Source organism: Sprattus sprattus (assembly GCF_963457725.1).
Source record: "Sprattus sprattus genome assembly, chromosome: 8".
Lineage (NCBI taxonomy): Eukaryota > Metazoa > Chordata > Actinopteri > Clupeiformes > Clupeidae > Sprattus > Sprattus sprattus.
Genome location: NC_137927.1, coordinates 17,497,487 through 17,523,627, shown reverse-complemented (window position 1 = coordinate 17,523,627; position 26,141 = coordinate 17,497,487). Strand labels below are relative to the sequence as shown.

Below are 26,141 nucleotides of genomic sequence, written 5' to 3'. Positions count from 1 at the left end.
CGTCCCCTCTTCTCCCGCTGCTGAACTTCAAATGACCTGAGCGCCTGCCTAGTTGTTTATGGCTGCGAGTAGCATTTTTCTGCCTCTGATATTTCTCAGCCTGCAGTGGCATCTGCTGATTATTTATCTCTATATGCTTTCACAGATAAATGAGCAAGACATTCAGTACCAGGAGCAGCTGGGACATGGAAATGGTGGCACTGTGTACAAGTAAGTCTGCTGGGCTTCTGTGAAATGCGCCCCTTTATTAATCCCTTACATGCATTCTTTTTTATATGCAACTTTACCAGAAAGACAGAGACAAGTGTAATATCCAGCAATAGTTGCATGCAGTTAATGAAAGCAGAAGTGACCTTCCTTTGCATAGCTGAGTTCTGTTTTCTTACTATATATATTTATAATATATTTCACTGTATGGCATGTAGGAGGTTCTACAGGAGATGTGGGTCTGTCATTTTGTCTCAGGCCTTCATTGTATTATTTATTTCATGACATGAAGGTTGCCAAAATGGTATGCGGTATTGATTTTGAAGTTGAGGAATGGGAGTTGTTATGCGTGTCTCCTCTTTGCAGGTTGCGCGTCACAGCTCATTTCTATTACTCCAGTGATATACGAGCCTGGCATGGGCAGCGCGACAGGGTGGCGCAGGTCGCCACGCTCAAATCTCTCTCCCCTGCCCCTCAACACCGCTTCTACCAGTATCGAAATACTTTATTGAGATTGAAGTATTGATCACCTCTCAGGCTGGCCTTGACTCCACATCAGTGCGGTTGGCCTTTAGTTAGTTATTTATTTATTAAGTTTGATGCGGGGGACCTCAGCATGCCACGGCTCGCTTTCAGACGCTGTCATGCCTCTCCTTCCCTGGGCCGGCTGACTTTCACTGTAGGGGGACTTCATTCATTTCATCCATATAATATGTTCCATTCAAGGGGAGGAATAGAAAGGAAAAAGAAGGTGGTCACTCTGGCTGTGGTGGTGGAAATCCGTTAAACCGTGCCCTAAAAAGCCAATATTGCAACCGAGACAACTTTTAAATCAATCAAGCTCAGCAGAAAAGCCACACGGACCGGTCCAGCTACCCATTTTTATGATGGGGCAGAGGGGGGAAAAAAAGTGCTGATTTTTTTCTTTTCTTTTTTTTCTATTGTGAATGCTTTTGAACAATTTCTTGCAAGGATGCACACGAGGCACTTTTGATGTTATGTTTTAAGAGAATGAGCACTCTGTCACAGGTTAAATAAGATACTCAACAAATGACTTGCAAGTTGTTTGGGGATATGTGGTTTCAGACATCCTTCAAGTGTGATTGGTAAAGAATTATTTGTTTGGTAGAGGTTGGTGGCAGAATATGGGACATGCCACCTCTGTCGATTAAAAAACAAACAAAACAAACTATTGTGTTTTTAGGCTTGATGCTAGACAGGCACTCATTGGGTATATGTGTGTATACGTGCATGTTTGCCCGTAGCGGGGTGCTTAGGTTAGCAGGTTCACAAAAAAAACAGTGGGGTGAAATGTAGACGTCCACCCAAACTCACAGCTGGGAAACAGGAGGCTCGGCTGCTCAGACAGCTTGCCAACGGTCTGGCCTTTACCCGACGATGGTTGCCCGGGTCCGCGCCAGCTTGGGACCAGATCTGACCCAGGGGTCGGCTGCCCTCTGGTTGCCATCCATCTCTGTTCCAGAGTCCCCTCTCCTCAACCACCTCCACTCTAAACACTTTTGGTTAATGTAAAACACAAACCACTTTGACCGTCAAACATGCATGGATTTTTTTTCCCTTTTTTTTTGAAAGAGCAAGGTGCCTTGGGTATAAGCTTAAATTGCTTTTCCTTTATAAAATAAACCACTGGGCTTTTCTATTGGGCTTTAACCTAACCCATGCCTCCCACTGTAGTGTTATTACATGTCAAGGCCTGAAGAGTTGATTAGGTTGTCTTTGACAACCTCAAACGTGCGACACGCTCACACACATAGACACTCCTCTCTTTCTCCTGCCCTCGTGTTTGCACAAAACAGCTCTACTCGGGAGCATGCAAACCTAGGCCAGCGTTCAGTTTCGTGTGGCACGCGTTTCTTTCTTGTGATTCAGTGCTTCAGTAGTTTGCTCCATTGAAGGTGCATCTTGGACATGAGGCCTCTGGAAAGAGCTCCTGTTAGCCTTCTTACCTTTTCAACCCTCTGCTCTCTTGGACACTCTCTTGGACACTGTGCTCATGGAGCTGAAAGGTAGTTCAACACCAATGACACCTTTGATGTTTGTCAGTTGCGCTGATCGCATGATATCAGAGGAGTTTTGTTACACTCATACAGAATTTCAGCACACGTCACCCTGCGTAGGGTTGTGCCCTTTGGACAGGCTAGATATCTCACTCAGAAGGATCTGCTGTCATGGCCCATTGCATTTGCTCAGTGATGCGTTACACATGCACAGTTTGACTGGCATTTGAATGAACGCTTCAGACCAGTTCCCTGAAAGATTTCATTTCATACCACATTCTAGCTGCCACTGCTCTTACTTTTGTGGTTGGTATTTGAAGCCCCCTCCTTTCACTCTTGTTCCCCTTTCCTTTCTCCCTCTCTTCTCTTCTCTTTCCATCACGTGTGGGTCCTGTGTTGGTCGTCTCAGGTGAGGAAGGTGAGGTCTGGGAGCTGCTGGTAACCCAAGTCGGCGTCTGTGAGTGCGGCCATGATTCTCAGCCGCTGGCCATGAATAGTGCATGACGGAGCTTTCATTACAGCATGGGCTTGAGTGTAAATAAGATACAGCGGATGGGACGTGTTTACCGGGGGTCAGGACACCGCCGTCTGGATAACCTTGCCCTGGGTGGCAGGCCTGTCACAGTAACTCACTCTCCCCTGTCTGACCATGCCAGGTCTAGGGACAGTCCATGGTTGAACCCTTTAGTTATCGGCCACTTATGGCAAGTATCTTTCCAGGTAGTGGTGGCTTGAGCTTGTCTTAACTGTTGTTAATATTGTTGAGCTACGGTACTTCAGATTAGATTCAGCAAGTGTCATCAGAAGGAATTCTGTCCTTTATTCCGGATTAAATAATAATTTTTCTGTCCATATGGGGACAGTTTAAATTCAAATACTGTTATCAATGTTCTCTGTCGTTTTCAAGGGCTTGAATCAGTACCCAGTTACTATCAGAAACTTAACTTTCAGTGATTAACATGAGAGACTACACCATCATCACTGTCTCAATTAACATCTTCCACTGGTCTTAATTAACAAGCAGATGTCTTGTTTAACTGATGTTGATTGCAGCTTCAAGGAAAAGTAAGACATCACGTTAGATGTAAAAGCAAGTTTCATCAGCTGTTCAAGGGGTAATTTCAGTCTTCCTCAAACAAATCACAGTTATTAGGTTTATGTCCAAAACTTGGGATTCAAAACTTTAAAAACTTGAAATAGTATGGCAGAGGATGATTAAATAAATACATGGATTTAAGTGTTTAGTAAATACACTTGCATGCACCAAACAAGACACTCAGTGGAAATCTTGGAATTCCATTTCCATAATTTCCACAAGATTAGGAATAGGAGTCCCAGGCTATTTGTTACAGAGGGTGCTGTGGTCTTGGTGCCCCACACTAAGCACCAGCGGGCTCCTGGGTTACGGCCCGTATTTCGATCCCTCTCCCCCTGGATTCAACACTCAATTTCTGTCTCTCTCTCTCTCTACTGTCCTGTCAAATACAGGCTTCAATAATCCCCGAAATAAAACGAGAGGGTGCTCTACTTGGCTCTCCGTGCTCCAGTGTTAAACAGTTGTACTGCACCTAGGAACTATTAACTTAACAACATGAATTCTCAAGGACATCAGGTAGGACATGTTATGTGTGAACATGAATGTGCTAAATTGAAGATGGGGAAAGTGGTAGGCCCAAGGACAGTGAAAAGGACTTGAGTTTTTGTCCTGACTGAAAGGTTTCAACGTCCTTAGAGAAACCAAAAAAGGCCCCATATGGTTTTAAGTGTAAAACACTATTGGAGATGGTCAGCTTTTTTCTGTTTTTTTTTCTTTCTTCTGTTACACAAAAATCCAATGAAAAAAAAAAACAAGAGCAACCTTGAGGAGCAGTCCCAAGATCTTTATGTCTTTGCCCTAAATGTGGGTATTTACTGGTCTACCCACTTAAAGACGTCATTAATTAAAGCCCTCGGCTGCTTTGGAGGTGTCTGACTGTGTAACTGGATCCCCCAATCTACTCGGCATTAATCACTCTACTGGCCTGTGAAGAGGCCCACTGCCTACGCTACAGGAGAGCCGCACCGGGCCGCCGTAGACCTGCAGTAAACAAATGACGCGGGTTGACGGGGGGGAACAGTCTGGTGCACGGCTCTTACTGAGCAGCTGTCCCATTGGAAGATCAGGTGATGGCAGGGGCAAAGGCGTGGGTTATGTAAACCAAGCTCTTGCCCACTGCCCCGGCCCGTAACCTAAGCTAGCGGTCTGGATTAACGGGACATCATAATTAAATCATTGCGTCTTTGCCCGTTAATATGCCTGACATCTGAAACCCGTCTGGGAAAACTCAAACAGAAGCCAGGCTGTTGTGATCAGCAAAGGGCCTCTAAATATGCTGATGTTATGTAGGCTACAGAGCAGGGCAGGTGACCTTCTCAACATGTGACAAGTCCTTATCTAAGGGCATCACAATGCAGGTGCAGTCTCTCAGTTAGACACATTTAGCTGGCTATTGATTGCACGTAATTACCATACCAGAGTGAAGGTGTGCCTTCCCTTCCTCAGCCTTCACAGAAGGCTATACTTGGTAGTGTTCTCTCAGTGCTGCTTAGATAACTGTTGAAAATGTACAATGCTTGTGTTTCACATTGTCTATCAGTAAATCAGTAACTGTTGATGAATAAGTACCACTGTCTTTGTGTCATAATCATGGTTAAGGTGTTTCTAAATTGAAAGGGTTATGTTGCATAAAAACTTTTAGCACAATAATTATAGGAAGTAATGATATTTTTTGGTCTTAACAGGGCTTACCATGTCGTGGGCAAAAGGGTTTTAGCAGTGAAGGTAAGCCTGACCCCTACTCTCTTGTGGTTCCCTTGATGTTTTTCCCCCAACTAACAGAAGAAAGGATGTAATCTCCTGCCGTCTGCTTCGCTGCTTTGGCCATAAGACAAATCAAACAAAATGTCCGCCACTTCTTCATGGCCACTGTGGTCAGCAGCACCATCAGACTGATTGTCTCCACTCTCCTTTATCTGCTCCTGACCTTGTACCCTTGGAGCGTGCCTATGAGATTAGGAGTGAATTAAGACGAGGGGATTTTAATGTGACCTGTGACTGGCACATTTGTCTCCCTGAGTCTCCCGCTGTAAACAGGCAGAGACCTCCATGGCAGATAGTGACAAATGGCCGCGGTGCCCTGTTGGACGCTAATAGAGGCCTGCTGATTGGAAGCCACTAAAGAAGACTCTGTTGAGTTTGAGGTCTAGGATTCTCTTTCATCTGGCATTCTGTTCCTTCTCTCACTGCTGTCCCATCCCTTTTCGTTCCCTCGTTTTCATTCATCCTTCCCTTCCTCTGCTGTTGATTGCCCTCACTCCCTTTATCTCTCTATCCACTTCCTTGCTACTTGTTGCCTCTGGGACCTGTCTTGCTAAACTAAGCTCTCTCATTTGCCCTGTCGTGTAAGTGATCTCCTTTGAATGAGCTTTAAACGTGGGCTCTCACTACCGGTAATCAATGGTTTCTAAATGTGACAGCTAATCTAATGTGCTGCCCTGTTCTAGTTAGGCAGGGGATACATTACTGGTTGCCATTCTCCTCAAGGTTGTTCACTAAACAAGCATGTAGAATTGAAACATTTTGTGAAATGTTTTATGGAAAATTGTTCATGACACAAGATAACATTGTATTAATGGTATATGTAAAACAGATCTTGGTATCAAATCAGTGTTCCAAATACAGTACGGCATATCATAAAAACGGGTAATCAGTCTCCTCAGTCTGTGCATGGACTGTGGGACTACAGGTCTTTTCATAGTGTTTAAGCGACTTCTGTTCCTCTACACTACAGGTCATCCCTTTGGATATCACAGTGGAGCTGCAGAAACAGATTATGTCAGAGCTTGACATTCTCTACAAGGTGAGGTTTTCTCTCCAGCATGCTTTGTTTTAGATTGAATGCCTTGCCCATTTGTATTTGTAATAGTGTACTCATACCATAATAAATACCATTAAAGGTTTTTTTTATTCACCTTGCAACCCCTTTCTTGCACCACTCCTGATGTAGCTCGTGGTGATGCCCTGTAGCTGAGGTTAGCTTTGAACCATTAGCCGTTTGGTGTGGCTGGTGGCACACTGGGCTGGGAGGTGTCGGGATCTCTGCAGTCCTGTTCAATAATTCAGAGCTGCTTACTGCTTACTTCCCTTATCCACCTCTTCCCAGTGCGGGAAGCCAGCCATCACACCATCTGTAGAAAAGCAACTAGCGCAGAACATGTCCCATGTCACCACCATCCACACAATGCTTATACCCAGGAGTGGTCCTGCTAGGGTCAAAAACTTTATTAGTAGTATTACTGAGGTTATAAAATTCCAATTTACGTCACTGTAACTATTTGAATATTAGTAGATTCCTTGTAATTAAGGGTGTGGTGGTATAAGAAGATGTGTGTGTGTGTGTGTGTCTTGTATAAGATATGTGAGTTTTGCCTGTTTCTTGCTGCAGTGCGATTCGCCGTACATCATCACATTCTACAGTGCCTTCTTTGTGGAGAACAGGATCTCCATCTGCACGGAGTTTATGGATGGTGAGCACCACTGAACAGCTTGGATGTCTCCATACTGGTTCTCCCATGTCATTGCAATTCTGGTGCATGAAGCGAATAGGTGTTCAGTGACACTGTATTGTCTTGCAGGGGGTTCACTGGATGTATACAGGCGAGCGCCAGAGCATGTGTTAGGCCGGATCGCTGTGGCCGTAAGTATCCCTTGTGCCTCTGCACGCTGTTTTTGGATAGCGTCATGTCACCTCACACTCCAGAAGCCCTCATTGTGCTCTCCTCCTCTATCTACCATCTGAACGCTACTGCGTGTTGAATGACTGGAGAGGTTTGCTTCACCGGCATACAAAGTGTTGAGAACCAACTTGGGGGATCCTCTGGTTCTGCGAAATCCAGAAGAGGTTTTGCGCTCATCGCACGTAATGCTTTTGTGATCTATTGTCTTTGTGATTTTCAGCCTTCATTATCCTCTCCTCCAGCCGTTACTTTCATCCCCGCCCGTAATCAAACATTAATGGCTATTTAGCTATTTAGTTAGCGTTAATTCTGATGCACAGCACCCCACCCTTAACACCCACCAATCAGACCACTTCATTATCTGGATAAAGGCCCCCAGGAGGTGCACTTGTGGAATTGGGCTATCAGCTCTTCCTCTCTCTCAATCTGTCTTTTGACTCCAGTTACATTCAGTGGTCTGGTTCACATTAGCAAATAGCAGAGCAAGGGATCTGCCATTCTGTGAAGCGCTCTACAGACAACATGTTTTTTGAGATGATAAATCAATTCTCTTGTGGTATTCCTTGTCTTTCTGCAACTTCCAAAACAGGTGGTCAAGGGACTTACATACTTGTGGAGCTTAAAGATTTTGCACAGAGGTAAGCGGCAGTTATATTATATTATGTTCATAATAACGTTTAGCGTCTTGTATATCTGCTCATTTGTATGGTCATTTACCATCTGCTTGCCCCCCCCCCCCCCCCCCCCCCCATGTCTGTCCCCATAGACGTCAAACCTTCAAACATGCTGGTGAACACAAGAGGACAAGTGAAGCTCTGCGACTTTGGAGTCAGCACGCAAGTATGTCCCCCTCCCTGTCTCTGAGCGTGTGTCTGTGAGCGTGTGTCTGTGAGCGTGTGTCTATGAGCGTGGCCTGTCAGGGAAATGTGATAGCCTCTGACAATCAGACCAGCATTTGCCTGTCAGAGTCCTTTTATTCACGCTCAAATCATGATCCAGAGGACCCTCCTGGGACTGCCTCCCTCCCATAGCTTGACATCCCCCTCCCGTTGTACCTCAGATTGCAATGCCTCCGTGGCTCAAACTGATCCAGCTGTTGTAATTACTCCATTCACAGTCAGTGCTGCCGCCTCATTGATATGCATCTGAGGCCGTGGCCAGGGCTTGTCTGAGAGACAATGGCAAAGACTGAGAGCGTTGGAGAGGGGGTGTTGCATTCTGCGACATTTGGGACAGGCTTGCCACCTCAATAAACAGCGGAGAGCAACAATAGCCACCCATCACTCTCCACGTGCCCACCAGTTCTAATTAATTCTCACCGCCCCGTTTCTCCTCTGAGATCCACGCTGACGATGACCCCTGGAAGGGGGACTGAATGGGGGCGTGTGGTGCCATCAGCCCCCCCCCCCCAACGTCTCGTGCAGGAGGCAGGAGAGTCCCTGTGCTGGACCCCCCCTCCCCAAATAGAAGTGTGCCACCAGGGGAGCACCTTTCATTACTGCCCCCCACCCCCTCCTCCTGTCTGCACTATCACTGAAATCTCTACTGTTTGCCCCATTTCATAGCGCCTGTCCCTGCAGACTCTTAGCATGTATGTGAGAGGGGCGGGCGACACAATAACAGCCTATACATTTCAGAGGCAGGTGTCTGATCTGAACGCTGACCCGCCCCCTCTTTTCCCCTTTCTGGGCTGAGTATATGTTTACAGAGCCACGATGCACTGCAAGATCAAATTCAGTAATTTGGTTGTTTATATTTGTTTTCTTCTATACTGATGTACTTGTGCTCACTGTGACATTGCATCACTATAGTGCAAGTCCTGTTTGGTGAATGCTGTCAGTCAGGATAGCCTTTCAGACTGATGAATAAATGCTAATATTGTCTTTAATTTCATTTTTTCTTTCAGTTGGTGAACTCAATCGCTAAAACATACGTGGGAACTAATGCCTATATGGCCGTAAGTATAACTAATATTCCTCCTTTTTCAGCCCAAAACCAAGGATAGTCATTAAATGAAGAGGGTTTGTTGCCACTCCTCTGCCCTCTCCCCTCCATCAGTAGCACAGCAGGTGTTCTGGTTGTGTTGCTTGTAAATGGAACGATGCTACATTCCCCCTTTGTAGTGTTTAGCCTTGCTGGGCCACATGCTGCACTAAATAAATGACCCCTCTTATCAAGAGCTGTGCTGTTACCCGCTCACATATAATTAGGACAGACCCTTAGATTAAGCCCTGGATAAAACAGTGCTGTGAACTCCTGCGGCTGTGCTGGACTTTTTTAATACCGATCAGATCAGAGTAAAGCAGCAGGACATTATTACTCTCTCACTCTCTGCAAAGCCAGAGCCACACATGCACACTGCTGTGCACACTCCTGTGTATTCAAGTACAGGGAGAAGCATACTGCGACTACATACTTACACCTACACCCTACACGCATGAGTGTAGCCACAGAAACAAATATAACTAAGTATGCAGATCCTGTTCATGTACAAAAAGGAGTTAGGTAGTGTGTAACTATTCATTCTGTTCCTTCTCCTCAGCCTGAGCGGATATCGGGGGAACAGTATGGCATCCACTCCGACGTGTGGAGCGTTGGCATCTCATTAATGGAGGTAAATTTGCCCTGCTTTGTCTCAGTGAAGGTTACAGTGAGCACTTCATATCTGAAACAATGTGCATGTGTCCCTCGTTCATGACACAGTTGACTGCCATAGAAACAATGGTGCCCTGCTGTTGTCGATCGCTGGGACTGGTAGCATGTGGTGAGCTGAGCTTCCATTCCCTGTGGGCAGGCTGTCCAAACAGATGTTGGCCCACAGCAATTCATGGATCACTCTTAGGAGCTCCCACTGACTTCCATAAAGGGCTCGGCTCTCACAGTTCTCTCTCTCTCTTTCTCTCTCTCTCTCTTTTTCTATCTCTCTCTCTCTGCTCTTTTACTATCTCTTCTCTCCGATTTCTCTTTATCTCTGACGTACACATAGTGTGTTTCACCTTCTGCCCTGTGCCTTTCCTCAGCACATGCCATGTTTCTGTAACAGTTCTGCGCTGCTTCTAGGAGCAGCGGCGGCCTGGTGAGCATGGCTGATGCTGAGATTGGGAGTCAGTGTGGCAGAGCGCCATCAATCACCCAGCCAATAGAACTCCCAGTAATTAGAGCCCTGCACCCTCGCTCCATGCCTACTGTACCTCCACAAAACAGTCCACGCTCCAACTGTATGTGTGTGTGTGTGTGTGTGTGTGTGTGTGTGTGTGTGTGTCCCTTCAGGGTGGGTGGTTCTTGTCATAGTACCCCAATAAGGTCGTCTTTTGAAATAGCATTCTAATTTCAGTATGCTAGTAGTTCTCATTGGCATTATTGATTATCAATCTGTTACTGTCAGGACTGGCCACAGCTCTGATAAATGACTGCCTCCCACCCACTAGTGTTTATCAATACCAGAAGATATTATCACAACTCTAATAGTAATTGATGTAAATGTTGAAAAGTATCGGTCAACATTATTGATATGATCATGAGGGAGTGGTCCATGGCTCCTCATATTAAGCTAAATGAAATGGCCTCTGAATGTCACTGCCACTCATCTGGATCAATCTAAAGATTGCAGCTGAATGTCGCCCTGTAATGTAATAAGAATGATGGTGATAATAAACTGAGTGAGTCTAGTCGAGATCTAAGACTTTTCCTGCTCAGACTGGATGTCAGTGATGTTCCTCTTCAGGTTTACTGCAGCTACTAGCTTTTCCTTAAAGCTGTCTGCACCCAAACATCCTTTATCTCTTCAGGGGGTTCGGGTTTAGTTATTAACTAATTGCTGTGGCTTTCTTTTCAGGAGCTCAATACATGGGAATGGGCATTGGGCCATTCAAAATCTTTTTCTTAATCCATCAGATGCTGTCATCTATAGATTAAACCTGAACCTAAAAGATTTTGTTAACACTTGGTCAGAAAGATTGTTTGTTTGTGTTAGTAGGCATAGATTATTGTTTTTAACCAGTAATTGTGTAATTGCTCATCAGCAAAGTGGCCCCAGCTATGCATTTATGATTTTTTTTTTTTTAAATATCTCTTAATTTCTTTGTTCACAGTTAGCCCTGGGCACATTCCCATATCCACAGGTAAGTGTCAACCTTTCTTTCTGAAATCAATTTGAACATCCTGGCTAATGACATGTGACAATGTAGCCTACATTTGTGTACTTTTGTTACATTTATATCAATGGTTAAGAAGGGCGATAACGATAATCTAATATCAAGGAGCAGAATGCACTTGACAGTAGATAGTTAATGTCAGTTTAAGTAAGGCCCAATCCCATTTCTAATCTCCACCCCTACCCTTACCCCTACCCCTTGGCCCTCGCCTTTTCAAACGAAGCAATAGGCGAAGGGCTTGAAACGCTAGCCCTTCGAATTGGGATATCCCTTCAACAATTACGTACGTCATCAGTAAGCTGCGTCAGCTGTTACGTAACCGGAGAGCGACAGCTGTCACTCACCAGACATAAACAAACATGGCGCCTGCAGCTGTTGTTTACACAATGCAACATTTCATCAAACAAGTTTTAAAACCATGAATTACAAAGAAAATACTTACATTTGTGTGATGCTTTTCCTGCTGTTTCCGACATTTTTAAAGGGACTCGCGCGATGTTTCTTCTTTAATGGCAGCTGCCAGACTCAACTTATTGCCGCCATCTACAGGATTCGGTCAGAATCGGTCTCACCCCTCCGTTTCAAGTGTGCCCTCGGAAAATCTCCGTTTGGAGGGGTGGAAAGCCCTTCCCTCACCCCTCCCTTTCTGTCTTAACGTGAATTGGGATAGCCCTACCCCTCCACGTGAACGCACAAAACGGAGGGGAAGGGGAAAGGCGAAGGGCTAAGGGGTGTAATGGGATTCAGCCTAAATGAGTCTTTATTTTAATTCCAGTAATTCACTTTGAACAAGATAAAATACAATCAAGAATGAGGTATAAGTAGGGGCAAGTTGCCTACCCATTGTTATCGTTAACTTGGTCTGAAACGCAGAACGAGGGAACTGATTGAGTGGCTGTAGAGAGCCAAACTGGGGGTGCTAGCTACTTTATTTTCAATTGACAATCAACGTTACGACGTGCTAGCAGATAAGTAGTGGGGCACATACGTAGGTAGAGCTGCACCAATATGTAATATTTGTAGGACAAACACGTGTTGCTGGCTGGTAAAGAAAAACTTAAGTCCTGGCTTGTTGCTAGACGGAAATTACTCCTGTAGGAAGAGTTTATCCCATTTTTAGACAACAGTATGGCTAACGTTAGCCAAGTTAGTTATTCGGTTGCATAAAAATCACATCACAAGCTATGAAGCCTAACGCAATTATGACGTAATGGTCGCTGTGTTGGTTGTATCAACTTCAAATAATATTTCTGCGGTAATTCTTATTCTCTGACCGTAGGACAATGGTTAGCGCCCTCGACCCTAAATCAGATGGTCATCAGTTCAAACCCGGTGACAGTCGTCGCTGAAAGGGATTGACTGATGACCGATGGCTCCGGTCAAGCCTAGCGAACATAGCTGTTAAAAGGCTAACTGGCTGAGTGTTGTCGGCCCTCAATCAGATGGTTCAGTTCAACCCTGGCGAAGATTGCTGCAAGGGTGTGACTGATAATTGATTGAGGGTCATTGTAGGGATGACCAGTCGGTCGGACTGTTTTTACGATTTATCAAACAATTTATTCATTTACAATTATCATATTCGTTGTAGAATTTTTGAATAACTCCTCAGACACAGATACAGAACAAAACCAATAGTACTCATGCATCTATTCACAACCCCTCAAGCTTTCTACTATTCCTCATGAGGACTGACTTCTGCAGATGACCCAGTGGATTTGTGAATCTCATCAGCTTTTTAATTGGATACTAACTGGGGATTTGTTTTGCTTATCCCATTCTTGGAATTGCAAAGCTGTTTACCTTGGAGATAATGTACCTGTACCTCTACAGGCAACATTAAATATACAACACGTGTTTAGACATTTCAGTGGCTTTGCCATTGTAGCTGTGGCTGTTGAATAAAGCATCTTAGACCTTTCTTTTGGTTTAACCATTCAATCCGTTACAGCATTGTGAATAGGCACATCCATGACGGTGTGCTTGTGGTGTTAGTATACGAACTTATTCTCAAGTCATGTAAGAGACTGTTGGGACTGAGAGTTGAGTGTACCGCTGCTGTGTTTATTTAGCCATCTTTAGGCAGTGACATTAGTCACCTTCTTTTAGCATGCAGAGGACCCCATTATTGGGCATTATTCAACATATTCGACCCCTTTGGTAAAAAATAAATATTTAAGGGACCACCTAGGACAGGCCATGCCAAAAGAGTAACTGCCCTTTGATGAGAAGCTTAGGGACTGTAACACAAGCCTTTAATTTTAGTTTGAGCCAATAGAGAGAACATTTGGATAATATGTTTTCTAAATGGTAATAATTGGTTGTAATGGCCCTTCAGGGATTTTCATATTAATGTATGTCAGCAAGACCATTGATGCCTTGAGAGTGTAATTTTGTGCACAATTAATCATTTTCATGGGGATTGTATTTTAATGCCTTGTCTTTAGACATGGTCCTAAGATGAGTAGGATGTCTGTTGTTTAAGTATAGAACGGTCTCTGTCCTTCTTCTGGTTGTGTGTGTGTGTGTGTATGCTTGTTTGTGTGTGTGTGTGTGTGTGTGAGATTATGATTGTTTGCCTGATAGAGGGGAACACACTACTCTTTGTGTGTGCACGCATGTGTGTGTGTGTGTGTGTGTGTGTGTGTGTGTGTGTGTGTGTGTGAGAGAGAGAGAGAGAGAGGGTTGGGAGAGCCTGGGGCATGTCTCATTTCAAAGTGCTTTCACTCCCTCTGCTCCTGCAACTGCTATTAACGCTGCCATTATCATGCTAATCCAGCATGTATTATTACATAAACTAATGTATTCGCTCTCCGAGTGCAGGCCTGTGCACAAACATTGAATAATAACACAAGAGCTGTGATCGCTCCATCCCTGCTCTTGTGTTATCGGGGTATCACTAGATGTTGTCCATCTTTATTCAGGTGCTGTTTAGCAACACGCTTGTGGTACTCAGGGTCATTTTAGTGATGTAATGTAATATTTATTATAGTCCTTTGATTATGACCTTTTCACTGAACAAGGGCTCAGAATTAATGGAGATTTCCTACTTCGAGCAAATCAAACATGATGCAGATCATTCCAGTACGTTTTCAGTACATGCTCTGAACCAGACAAGGACAGTGCATGACACTCGACTAGTTGATAGTACTGTAGAGGCTTGCTTTACTTTCCAGCGCATTGTATAGTGCAGTGATGAGAAGCTTTGTCACTTACTTAACTGTACTACTGGCTGACAGTACAATAAGAAACACAAATGGGGCCTTGCGGAAAGGTAGAGGAACATATTCTCATTGCAAACAGCCTAGCTGTTGTTCTATACTGAATGAGTCCTTACTGTGCTTCTGAGAAATCAGGAGTGTCACATGTCCATGCTGTGGTGGTCTGTGTGGTTGTGTTTGTCTTCCAGAGAGAAGTCAGACGGATAGGAAGAGTGTTTCTGCTCCATTCACAATATGGGGTATCACTCCTGCACATACAGCGGAGGATGTCCAGTTAGGGGGATACTCCTCCCAAACAAATTAGACCTAATTGCTTCAGGATTGTATGTACATATATAGATAGATAGCGCTCAAAAACTAAGGAAGTTGTAATTCGATGGTTGTGTCTTTTTAGATTGGGGACCACCGCCACTGTTTAAGGATTTTGATGTGTGATCAGTGATTTGCCCACAAATGACCGGAAGTGTGAGAAAATAAGAAACATCCTTTTTTCCCTCTCTCTCTTCTTGGCAAATAGAGCCACAGGCACTGTGCTGGAGCGTTGCATGTTTTCACACCCCATTAATTTATTGCTTCTTCCACCCTCTCTCCCTCTCTCTCTCTCTCTGTCTGTTTCTCTTTCTCTCTCTCTTTCCTTCTCTGCCTTGCATCTTTAATTTTCATTTGGTGGCTGGAGAGAGGGAAGGGAGACTCCCCGCTGCTGCAGTGATTTCCATCTCGTTGTTAATTTTCCCTGCTCCATATGGCGCTGCAGACAGTTCACCTGCGGGCTGAGTCGGAGCGCGCAGCAGCCAGCGCACGAGCAGGCGTCCTCGGGCCGAAGCTGTCATTTATGCAGCCTCGCGCATCTGTCTGCAGCCTGCCCCACGTCGGCCGGGGTGCTAAGACACGCTATGCCACGCTAGTGCACGCAGCCTCGGTGACGTATGGCATGCACCTGAGATTAGCTCAAATCTGGTGCCAATTTGTTTTGCCAAGATGCGAGGGTAGGTGCAGGGGACTTTGAAGGGCATTGGAGGAGTAGGAAAGGGTGGAGCCAGAGGGGGTGAGGGGCTGTCAGGTGCCCCAACAAAGGGACCCCATGCCTGGGTTTGGCGTCATAGCCAGGCCCTTGTTTAGCCCCGTGAGCCAGTTAGGTTGAGCCAGCGATCCAGAGCGCTGGGTTTTTCATCCCCGCCTTGCCATTGATTATAAAAAGGCTCTTTTAATTCAGTTTCACCCCATGTTGTGATTAATTTGCATTCTTTGTCAGGAGTTAATGGAGTTTTTGTGTCATTGTTGTTGTTTTTTTAGTTTTTTTTTCGATGGTTCGCTCTAAAAATCTTTGAAGACACCAGACTTGATGTGATGTGTATACAGCCGCCAGCCAATCGCCTCCTGATTGATTTGTTCCCTTTGTGCTTTCTGACTGTGTTCTTTTTTAGGTTGTGTTTTTTTCCATCATTGTTTTTCTTTTTTATATCATTGTTTCCCTTCAGTAGTTTAAATAGATTACAGTTTGATGTGCTCAATATGTTTTATGCAAACATCTCCATTTATTTTTGAGCTGCTGTTTTCTTAAGCCCTGAAGACACAGATCTAAAAGTAATCCAAGTTACTTTGAGTGAAATCTGTTTAATGATTGTTGCCGGGGCCGGTACAGGGCGTAACACTCATTGAGTGGGCTTATATGAACAGAAATGAGAAATAACACTGTTATTATAAAAAACTCAAATGGGTCCTTCCCAAGCTCTTTCCTTAATATTCCCTCGGAGAATAGAATGGGGTCTATGGAATCACTTCTACAGTGAAAATGCACACAACGGAGTTTGATCGTCAAAAGTGATTTTCTCTCTACCCACTTGTCAAGTGTGCTTTTTTCCCCGTAAACAGTTGCAAATAGCTTTATAACATTAGAGTAAGACGTTAATCAGGTATTGGATACAGGTTTTTTAATTTTGTATTTATGGAATGTGAGATTAGTAGAACCTACACTCCCAGAACACTCCCAGAACTCTCTTTATCTCAGGAGGTCAGAGAGGTATGTTCTAGGAGCATTATCGATCACAGCCATAAAGGACTTAGAGAGGAAAAAAAACATAATGTTTCTCTTTTGGGTTCACTTCAATGAATCAACTCCCTTGAAAAATCTTAGAGCCATTCAAAATAATGGGTCACCCCAAGTGACTGGGTGCCTTAATGTGCCCACACTTTTTGCACAGCATCCAAGGACACCATTCTGGCAAATTAAGAAATGCAATTACAGAATTCTATTTTTTACATTTAAGGACTGCAGTCCCATCAGCAAAGCATCAAAACAAGCTAAAAGTATAATGCCTTTAAATTCTAGTCGGCCCCAGTCTCCTCCTTGAGACACACCCCAGTGCCCATGGTTCTCCCCACTCTGCTCTCCCACATAAGCTGGAGGGGAGAGAGGAAGAGGAGCATGTTGGAAATTAATGCACTTGCCTCCCTTCCTTGCTCTCTTCTCGCTAAATGAGTAGCGGGCTATTAACACTTGTGTATTTTCATTATGTAAATGGCGTGAACACATGCCTACAAATTGCCACCAGGGTTGCCATAATTTTCCCTCAGTGATCGTAATGTGTCCAAGTGAGTCATTTTGATTATGACATGCTAATTACATATTGCCTTCACTCTCATTCTCACTTGGCTCTCTCACCCTCACTTCTTCTTTATCTCTATTTATCTCTCTATTTATCTATTAATCTGTGTATTGATCTATCCATCTCAGCCTATCTGTCTCTTACACTCTTTTTGTTTCTTTCTCTGCCTTTCAGATTCAGAAGAACCAGGGATCTTTAATGGTGAGTGTTTTTATGAGCTTCCTGAGAGGGAGATGTAGATGTAGATGTAGTAATTCCTTGCCTTTGCTCCAGACAGCAGCATCTCTCGCTCGCTTGGATGCCCTGTTCTAAGCTTCGCCCCAAATTGCATTTTGCTATAAAATAATACACCAGCTTCCTTAACTGCCGCCATTAGATTAAGTGCCGTTTGAAATAAAGAACATTCAACACACAATGGTTCCTCCCAGGATCCCCCCCCCCCCCCCCCCTGCTTTTTGGGGCGTGTTTGATTAATCTGAATTGCTACCTTTTTATTGCATTAATGATTTTGTTGCCGGAGCACTGTAAGGAAATTGTGTGTTGTTGTCTAATATGTTTGTTTTTTTTTACTCCCCCTCTCTGTCTCCTTTTTGTCTCGCTCGCTCTAGCCTCTCCAGTTATTGCAGTGCATTGTTGATGAGGTGAGTCGGCTGCTTATGTGCTTTCGCTCCTAAAGTCATCCCTAATGGAGTGGAAAGCTTATATTTTGTTTCCTAATGAAGCAGGGTGCTGGAGCGGCTCGGCCCGTGCCTCCGCTCGCTGCCTCCCCATAACTGCCCTGAGCCACAGAGCTCATAGCATGCCTCCCTAGAACACAAGGCTAGAGCTAAGGCACGGGCCTAGGACACAGGGACCAGGGGTCAGCCTTAAACAGGGCACTAGAGTACAGGATGGACACCGAGGGCTGATTGTTGACAGGGCTGCAGTACAGGAACTGAGAACTGGGAACTGAAAGTCTGAAACTAATAAACAAAGCAATACCACACAGTGCTAGAACCAACAAGGTTATGGAGACCAGTGAGTGCAAGCATTGATGGACAGCATTCCTGCATTCAGAGTAAGTTGTTTAGGGTTTGGTGCACACCTGATGACTACTTGAGAATATAATGTTGGAGGTAAAAGCTTCACCCTACTAAAGCTGAATGGCAACACATCAAACTGTTAATGCCTTGAAGCCATCTGTGAAGCAATGCTATAAACCTTTGAGGTATACACTCCCATACTGGCTGTCAAACACCAATAGCATGTGTTTTTAATTTTAAAAAGTTAAAAAGATAGAATACTCCCTTTACAAAACAGTTCAAACTCAAAGGGAATGTTCACTATCACTTAGGATGCCAGTGCAATCCAAAAAGTACTGAACCATACACACACACACACACACACACACACACACACACACACACACACACACACACACACACACACACACACACACACACACACACTCACACACTCACACACTCACACACACACTCACCCCAGAGGTAATGTAGCATGACCAGGCCTCACAGCAGTGGGGTTTAGGCCACTCGGTGTGTAGCATTAACCTTGACCTCATGGATCCACTGCATTGTGCTCTGGAAACCTTGACACACTTTCCGACCTGGTTACTCAGAGCACTTAACACCATCCAGGGTCAGGGACAGTTAGGACTGCATTTTACTGTCCAGTCTCCCCATCTACAACACAGGCAGCACAACTGAACTTTATTAAGTGTGTTTTGTGTTTAGGATTTGTTTAAAGCTGTGTAGGTTCCACTTCATTTACAGTGAGGAACAGTTTAAGAGTGCGTGACACATTTTCTCACCAAGTCTCTCCTTGTGCCTGTGTGTGTGCCTAGGCTCTGAGAGTGTCTAAAAGGAAGCTGCTCAAACTAGGCCATCTCACATTTTTATACGTCGCTAATTAAACTCTAAATCTTGCCGCAGTTTAACCGAAAATTTAGGGGAGCGGTGTCTCACAGTGTTTAACCGCGGTTGAGCGAAATGATTACTTGTGTAACTGTTTGATTCAATGTGCTCTTTACTCCTGCGCGTATAATTACGAAGTCATTTTCATTAATGACTGATGAGTGTGTGACTGTGCTGGTGTGTGTATATGTGTGCGAGTGTGTGTGAGTGTGTGCCCGCTAGTAGATATGTGAGTGGGACCTTTCTCTTCTCTCCTTTCTGCCTGAACTACTTGCTGACACGTGCTAATAACAAAATGCCACGAGAGCACAAGGAATGTATGTATGTGTGTGTGTGTGTTTGTGTGTGTGTGTGTGTGTGTGTGTGTGTGTGTGTGTGTGTGTGGAGGAGCAGCTAGTGCAGCCACACATTAAACATACTGAACTTGTCCCTTCACTTATAGATTGTGCGTAATTAATAATTAAGCGCTTGCAGTTGTAATAGGTTGACCTCACCGACCTGTTCATTACTCATGCGGCAGAGGCATCACTCAAACTGTTTTCCCTCCATCGCCCTTGCGCAGTCTAAACCGCTCTACCATCACCCACCCCGTGCCGACTCTCCACCACCACCCCCCTCCGCCTTCAACCACCCTCCTCCCCAAGGCAAGGGAGCTCGCCTGCCGCCACCTACATTCCGGCTGACCAAGGGCTTATGAGACGCTCGCACTAAATTAAAACTTTCAGGGTTGGAAAGAGGGACAGAGAAAAAGAGGGAGAGAAGGAGTGAGAGAGATACCGGCTCCCTGGGACCCAGTTTGAGGAGTAATCCAGTTCAGCTGTTTGGGGGCAGGAGAAAGGGGGGATGGAGAGAAAAGGAAAGACAGAGAGAGGTGGAGAGAGGAGAGGGACAGAAGTGGCAGGAACAGCGAACGGTCGGAGAGGTCTCCTGGGTCTTTCAAAAACCGAGGCGAGACTGCAAGAGAGTAGAGAGAAGTAGAGAGAGTCATCTGCGAGGTCACGGCAGTTTTGAGTGGGAGAAAATGAAGTTAATTAAACAGGTCCTTCAACATCAAACATGTTGCACGCTTTATTTATTTAGTTCGAGCATCAGCACATGACCCTCTCATTTCGAGTGCTGTGTGATTATGTATGGTTTCATTTCTGATCTTTCAGACGTGTCATTGCTCGGGGCGCAGGTTGAAATCTGGTGTGGCGAGTGACAGATGTTCTTGTGAAATTTGAATGTGGCAGCATACAGTCACCGAGGTCTTTTTTTGTTATTATTAAAGTCTGCCATTAATATTGGTGCCACACGAAGGGGTTGCCATGGGACTGCTGGAATGAATAAATAGCGGGCAGCACGGTCACCAGAGACTAAGGTGAAGTGACGAGTATGGAGAAGGAGAAGGAGAAGGAGAAGGAGGAGGAGGAGGGGGGGTGCGGGTTGCCACTGAGGAGGCTTTTGTCCTCTGCTGCCCTGCCTGTCTGTGGCTCGCTCACTGTCTGTCTGTCCTTGTCTCCTACTCTCCCTTTTCAACATCCCTAATTCTCCTAATTTCCCTCTCCCTCTCTCCATTCTCTCCAGCTGCGGCTGATCACTCTGCCCATTTCAGGCGCTGAGAGCAGGACACTGGGGTTATCTCATTTCCCAACACAAATCCCGCCATGTAGGAGTCCGTAATTCCTCGTCCTCAAGACATCTGTGGGCTCTGCTCTGCATTTAAAAACAACCCTGCTCTCGTCTCCTCCTATGCTCTTTGCTTGTGTAGTTGTTGTGGCACAGAGGAAAATGACACACTAATAAGCCCTGCTCCTTCATTTCCACCGCTGTAATTACTGATCTCATTTTGCCTGATAATTGGTGGCTGGCAATTACATGTATATTTACTGCTCGTATTGTTTGGGCGAGGGAGAGAGCGCGTGCGGGCCCTGGGTTTGTGTGCGGGGGCCTGTAGTGTCTGGTAATGACGGCCCCGGATGCATAATGCAATGGCGCTTTCATCATGGGCCCCGCGATGTGGCTCCTCTTGCTCAGGACACATCAAAGCAAAGCACCCCTCCCCTCCCCTCCCCCACCACTGCCACACACACACACACACACACACAAAGACACACACAGACACACACACACACACACACCTTGTCAGCCTACCCCTCTGGTGCAGTAATGAAAACATGCATGTGTGCCTGTGATGTGAGCCGGTTGTGAGCAAATTGTGCAGTTTGTGTTCTCTCTCCAACCATGGCTGACACACACACACACACACACACACACACACACACACACACACACACACACTCAACCCAGGGTTTACCCAGCGCTGCAGGGTTGGCTGGTATAATGGTATATCATTCATGTGAGCAGCCGGGACCCTTTGGACACACAGGCAGATTAGAGGGGGTGGCGGGGGCCTCTGTTGTTGATCTAAATAGGTGCATGTATCATGCTTCGCGGGGGTAGTGGTGGTTGAGTGGGGAATGGTGGGAGGGGGGTTCTATAGCCGAATGTACAGGAGAGGAAGAGAAGAAACCTGCCTCGAGGTATTTTTGTGGAAAATGGGAGCAAGTGAAGGGTTCAGGCTCTTGTTATTATAGGAAAGCTTGTTATTTTTGGCATCAGCCTGAGTGTGTGTGTTGTTACTTTAATTAGGTGATGGTAGAGACTGGCTCCAACAGCTTGATGTTGTGTAGAAGCTGAGCCTCAACTGGCCTCATCAAGTCTGTCTGCGTCTCTCATCTGACACACAGCTTCATTTTCCCTGTGATGTGAGCTGCCCTGGTCCACCATAGACCTGCTTAGCGGGGTTTGTTCACCAGTGTCTCCTTATGTATTCTGAGGTGAGGGCTGAATTCATGGAGTGGAGCAGAAGGAGGAGGAGGAGGAGGACACGCTGATTGGTTGGGGGTCCTCCCTCTGGAGTGATTAAAAGGAGACGGGGTTTGTCCTGGCCCTCTCATGCGCAGTTGTTCTACACGACACAGCTCACAGCCCCTGAAAGGCAGTCACACACACACACACACACACACACACACACACACACACACACACACACACACACACACACACACACAGAGACACACACACAGAGACACACACACACACGTACAGACACACTGATCTGTGGATGATGTGGATTTTCATTCATCTTTCAGAATGATTTCCACCGGATCTAAATTTGGTGTCAGTATCTTTAGCTTCATGTTTGTAGTCAATTAACAACTCGATTCAGCATCTTCCAGTCTTCTCTTCTTTAGCACTGTTGACTGGGATCCTGCCATTGAGGGCTTTCACGGCCGGCTTTCTGCCTGTCCAGCATTCCCATGCGAGTTGGCTAGCAGCCGTGTCCACAGTCTCCTCAGTCTCTGTCTCTCTCTCTTTTTTTGTCCTCATGTGGTGTTTAGCCCTTCACTCTCCTTCACTGCCTCTGTCTCGCTGTCTATTCCTTAGAATAGCAAGCTTCTGTAGTCACCCCTTCCTCTAGTCCCAAGCAAACAAAGAGTGGGGTTCAGGTGTTCCCAAAATGAGCCTTGTGTCCTTACACACGTGGGGTAGTGTTTTCAGACCCCACAAGGTCAAAAGAAATTCTGTAGTCATTTTTTTCCCTCTAGTTGCAAGGGGGGAGGTTATGGTCTGGATTTCCCTCTTCACTTTGTCCCAGATACATTATTTTCCTGTGGTGTGTTTCTAGAGCTTTTTCAATCAGTGCCGTTTTAAGCATAGTACGAGTATTAAACAGTCTCAAGGCATGACGTGCCATATTTGTTCTTAACTAAACTTAGAAAGTACTATTTTTCACATACTTCTCATTCTCTCTGTCCCATTCTCTCTCTCTCTCTCTCGCTCTCTCTCTCTGGGCATGGTTTGCCATGTCTGTCGGTCTAATTTCTTGTATTATTGTTATTTCTGCCTTTCAGGAACCTCCTGTGCTTCCAATGGGCCAGTTCAGCGAGAAGTTCATCCACTTCATCACACAATGGTAATCAATCCGGTTCCCCCTTCCCTTTTTTAAATGTAAATCTCACAGAACCGTTCACGCAAATGGGCCCAGTGCTCAGAAGGCTGTCACACAAGACAAGAGTTTTTTTCATTCACACCATCATTATTTAGCTGTGTATTGCAAACAAAGGCCACATCTGAGCCCTCAATAGACGTTTGAATGAATCTAGAGGATAGTGGCTTTTCAAACATCCAGAAGATATTCTACATTTTTCCCCCCATTGTCCCAAGAATGAAGACGGCCCTGTGCGCCATTACAAAGTGAATAGAAATATATTATCGCTATGGCACTCAATCAGAGGAACTTAATAGTGGATTAAATGCGCACACACACACACACACACACACACACACACACACACAAGCAGAGGACATTGGGCTGAGCGTGCTCTGCAAGCACCTGTATCCTGGTCGAGCTCATTAACACCGCCGCTGAGACTGGAGGTTGTTTAAATGCGTCCGGAGCCAGTGCTGCCAGTGGGGTGGTGGCTGTGGCTCTGTTGGACTAATGGCACGGAGGGGTAATGGACGGCCGCGAGACTCTTTAGCAAGGACGGGACGCCACATTAGCCCACCGGGGCTCCACCGACATAATTGGACTCTGATTGGTGTGGGCTTTTTTTATTATTATTATTATTATCTCTCGCATGGCTTTCAAGTAGAGCAGGATGCAGCGAAAAATATTTACATTGTCCCTGGTCTTTTGACCTCTACTGTAAACACACACACACACACAGGTATAAACAAACATACTGAAAACCCTTTGCGAGCCATGACTATTCTCAAATCCCCTCATACTCCCAAGTACCGTTAACCCCCCACAAACACACACATTAACACCCCCAATGGACCTTTGGGTTCCATGGCAACAGCCAGATGTGTTTGGCTGGCATGCTGCAGCTGTTGTTTGCTCAGCTTCTGCGTTTATTTACACAAACAGGTCACCTGGCGCAGGAAGAGTAGCCAGCCTCGCCGCTGCTCCACCGCCACCACCCTCGTGGCTATTATTAGCCAGGGCCTGGGCACGCACCATTCATCACGCCCAAAGCCCCACAACTCCAAATGCTTTCCACCTTACACCCCTCCCACCCCCCCCTCCAACTTCGCCTCCCGAGCACTAATCCCTCACATCCCTTATCTAGGTCGCCCTGACAGATTCGCCCAAGCCGAGGTGATCTGTGCCAAGGAGAACCCATCTTACTTACACCTTCTCTGCTAATTAGCCCATGTTTTCATTGCAATTGTCTGCCGCACAAGATGTGTTATGGTGATTGTCATTGAGGGTAATAGTCAGTGAGGGCGACGGAGATGACGTCAATGCGGTGACAGATTTGAACTTAGTTTAGATAGGGTGTCTCTGCCACCGGCATTGCATCACTTCAGAGCCACTGCTCGACCTCTTGGTTTCTTCTCATTACAAGGCAAACAGTCTGGCAGGCCTCAGCTTGCTGTTTCAGTTCTGGCGTTTCTGAAGTTCCAAATATCTTCAAGTACATAGTGTTTCATCAAGGCCAGTGTTTCATCACAGCAGGCGATAATGCCCAGCCCATCCACCAAAGATTTCACTCTAAAAGGCCAAGAAGGGAAGACAGCGTTCCCTCCACAAACACAGGGTTCTCATGGTGACGGAAATCATGGAGAAGTCATGGAATTTGATTTTGTCGTATGTAGGTCGACTGAAATTAATTGTGTTATACTCTATTGTACACTTCCATGGACACAATTTTGTGTTTGTGTATGTCGTTCATTAAATGTCGTTGAAAAGTCATGGGAAAGTTTGGGTGGTATGGGTGGAAACCCTAAATACCAAGGACACTCAAAGATTCAAACTGAGGAATGTCTCATCCAACATGTAAAGACTTTGGTTGACTGCTATACTGGTGTGTCAAGGCCAATTATATCTTTATTAGGCTACGGCTTTAGAGAAGTTACCCTCCATGATGAGTTCAACGTAGGCTACATTTTACAGGATTCTAAGCGAAAGAGGTCCATAAAATAATGCTATGGTCAGATTATTGCACACATTGCCTTATCTCTTCAGGATTTCTATGTATCATGTCATTGACATTGTCAGTAGTTATTTGTTTAATCAATCATAAGGTCTATAATTAAATGCAAATCCTTCTGTTTCTCAATCTTTGGTTGGATATTCTAAAATTCTTCATGGTAGTCATCAAGCACCTGTTGGTAGGCTTAAGCTGATCGATAGCCATATATGTCTGTAGATCCGTGTTCAATACAAGTGCACCAACCTGCCAAAGTAGATGTTTGTTTAGCTAGTTGTATGTGCAATGCTTGTTACACTAAACTTGATTATGAACAATTTATCCATGGAGGGTTGTAGGTGGACGGGTGGCTAACCAGAAATCTAGTTCAGTGAAATCCCTGGTGCAAATGAATAGGAGGGGATCTGAATTTAAGTGCTAACTTTCAATTCATGATTGTGTTTCCACAGTATGAAGAAGCTGCCCAAAGAACGCCCCGCACCAAACAATCTAATGGTGAGTGAACCTCCACGGTGTGACTAATGCCATACCAGTGGCTTCGCTCAGCTTAGCCCATAGACCAAGCCTGGATTTGCATTTCTGTACATCCGGGTCTACTCACTTCAGGGTGTCATTAGGTAATGGATAAAGGCCACAGAGGTGCCCTAACATACACAAATATCCTACGAAGTGGAGGCAAGAAACTCCACAACGCAAAGTGTACGGTAGTTTCCTCCGCTTCAACTACCACACATGTATTTAGGAATGTATAACATTAGCCCACAAACGAAAATTTGGTTAAGTCTAATAAGAAACCAATCTACCATTGGATTTTTCAAGTTTATTGAGTTCATACCGAGTTTACACCGTCACAATGAGAGAAAATGTTTATTTTGTTAATTCAATGTCTGCCTGTGCATGAAATGTCGAATGGGCAGTTTACCGTTTATTATTGTTGTTATAGTTACTATTCAAACTTTCCAGACTACATTTTTCAACCGGATCTTGATCATATGTGTCTTGATATTCAAAAATACAGACATATTATGGCAAGCACTGAATGATGACTGAGCCAGTCACAGAGATAGTATCTTCAAGGTCTTTTGACACGCTTGGAGGCGGACCTGGCAAAGTTTCGGCCTGCTCAGGAGAGGGTCAAACATGAGTGCGGTGCAGTTTGGCACTATTCAACTTGGAATGGAAAAAAGCAAATTGACTTTTGGCGCGGCCAAAAGTGCCAAAGGACTTAAAATATGGCGCCCTTTGGGGGATGGCAATGCCTTATT

The 26,141-nt window shown here is 45.2% G+C and overlaps 1 protein-coding gene across 1 annotated transcript in view; it reads left to right on the top strand.

Annotated features, from left to right (window-relative positions):
• map2k5 (mitogen-activated protein kinase kinase 5) overlaps window positions 1–26,141 on the top strand; it is a 44,740-nt gene that overhangs the window by 10,736 nt on the left and 7,863 nt on the right. Inside the window, exons 8-21 of the mRNA XM_080843008.1 lie at window positions 146–210; window positions 5,007–5,046; window positions 6,056–6,124; window positions 6,710–6,791; window positions 6,900–6,961; window positions 7,591–7,639; window positions 7,768–7,841; window positions 8,908–8,958; window positions 9,544–9,615; window positions 11,093–11,122; window positions 17,154–17,180; window positions 17,588–17,620; window positions 22,789–22,850; window positions 25,326–25,371. Coding sequence (XP_080699134.1) covers window positions 146–210; window positions 5,007–5,046; window positions 6,056–6,124; window positions 6,710–6,791; window positions 6,900–6,961; window positions 7,591–7,639; window positions 7,768–7,841; window positions 8,908–8,958; window positions 9,544–9,615; window positions 11,093–11,122; window positions 17,154–17,180; window positions 17,588–17,620; window positions 22,789–22,850; window positions 25,326–25,371 — 762 coding nt within the window. The remainder of the gene's footprint in view (window positions 1–145; window positions 211–5,006; window positions 5,047–6,055; window positions 6,125–6,709; window positions 6,792–6,899; window positions 6,962–7,590; window positions 7,640–7,767; window positions 7,842–8,907; window positions 8,959–9,543; window positions 9,616–11,092; window positions 11,123–17,153; window positions 17,181–17,587; window positions 17,621–22,788; window positions 22,851–25,325; window positions 25,372–26,141) is intronic.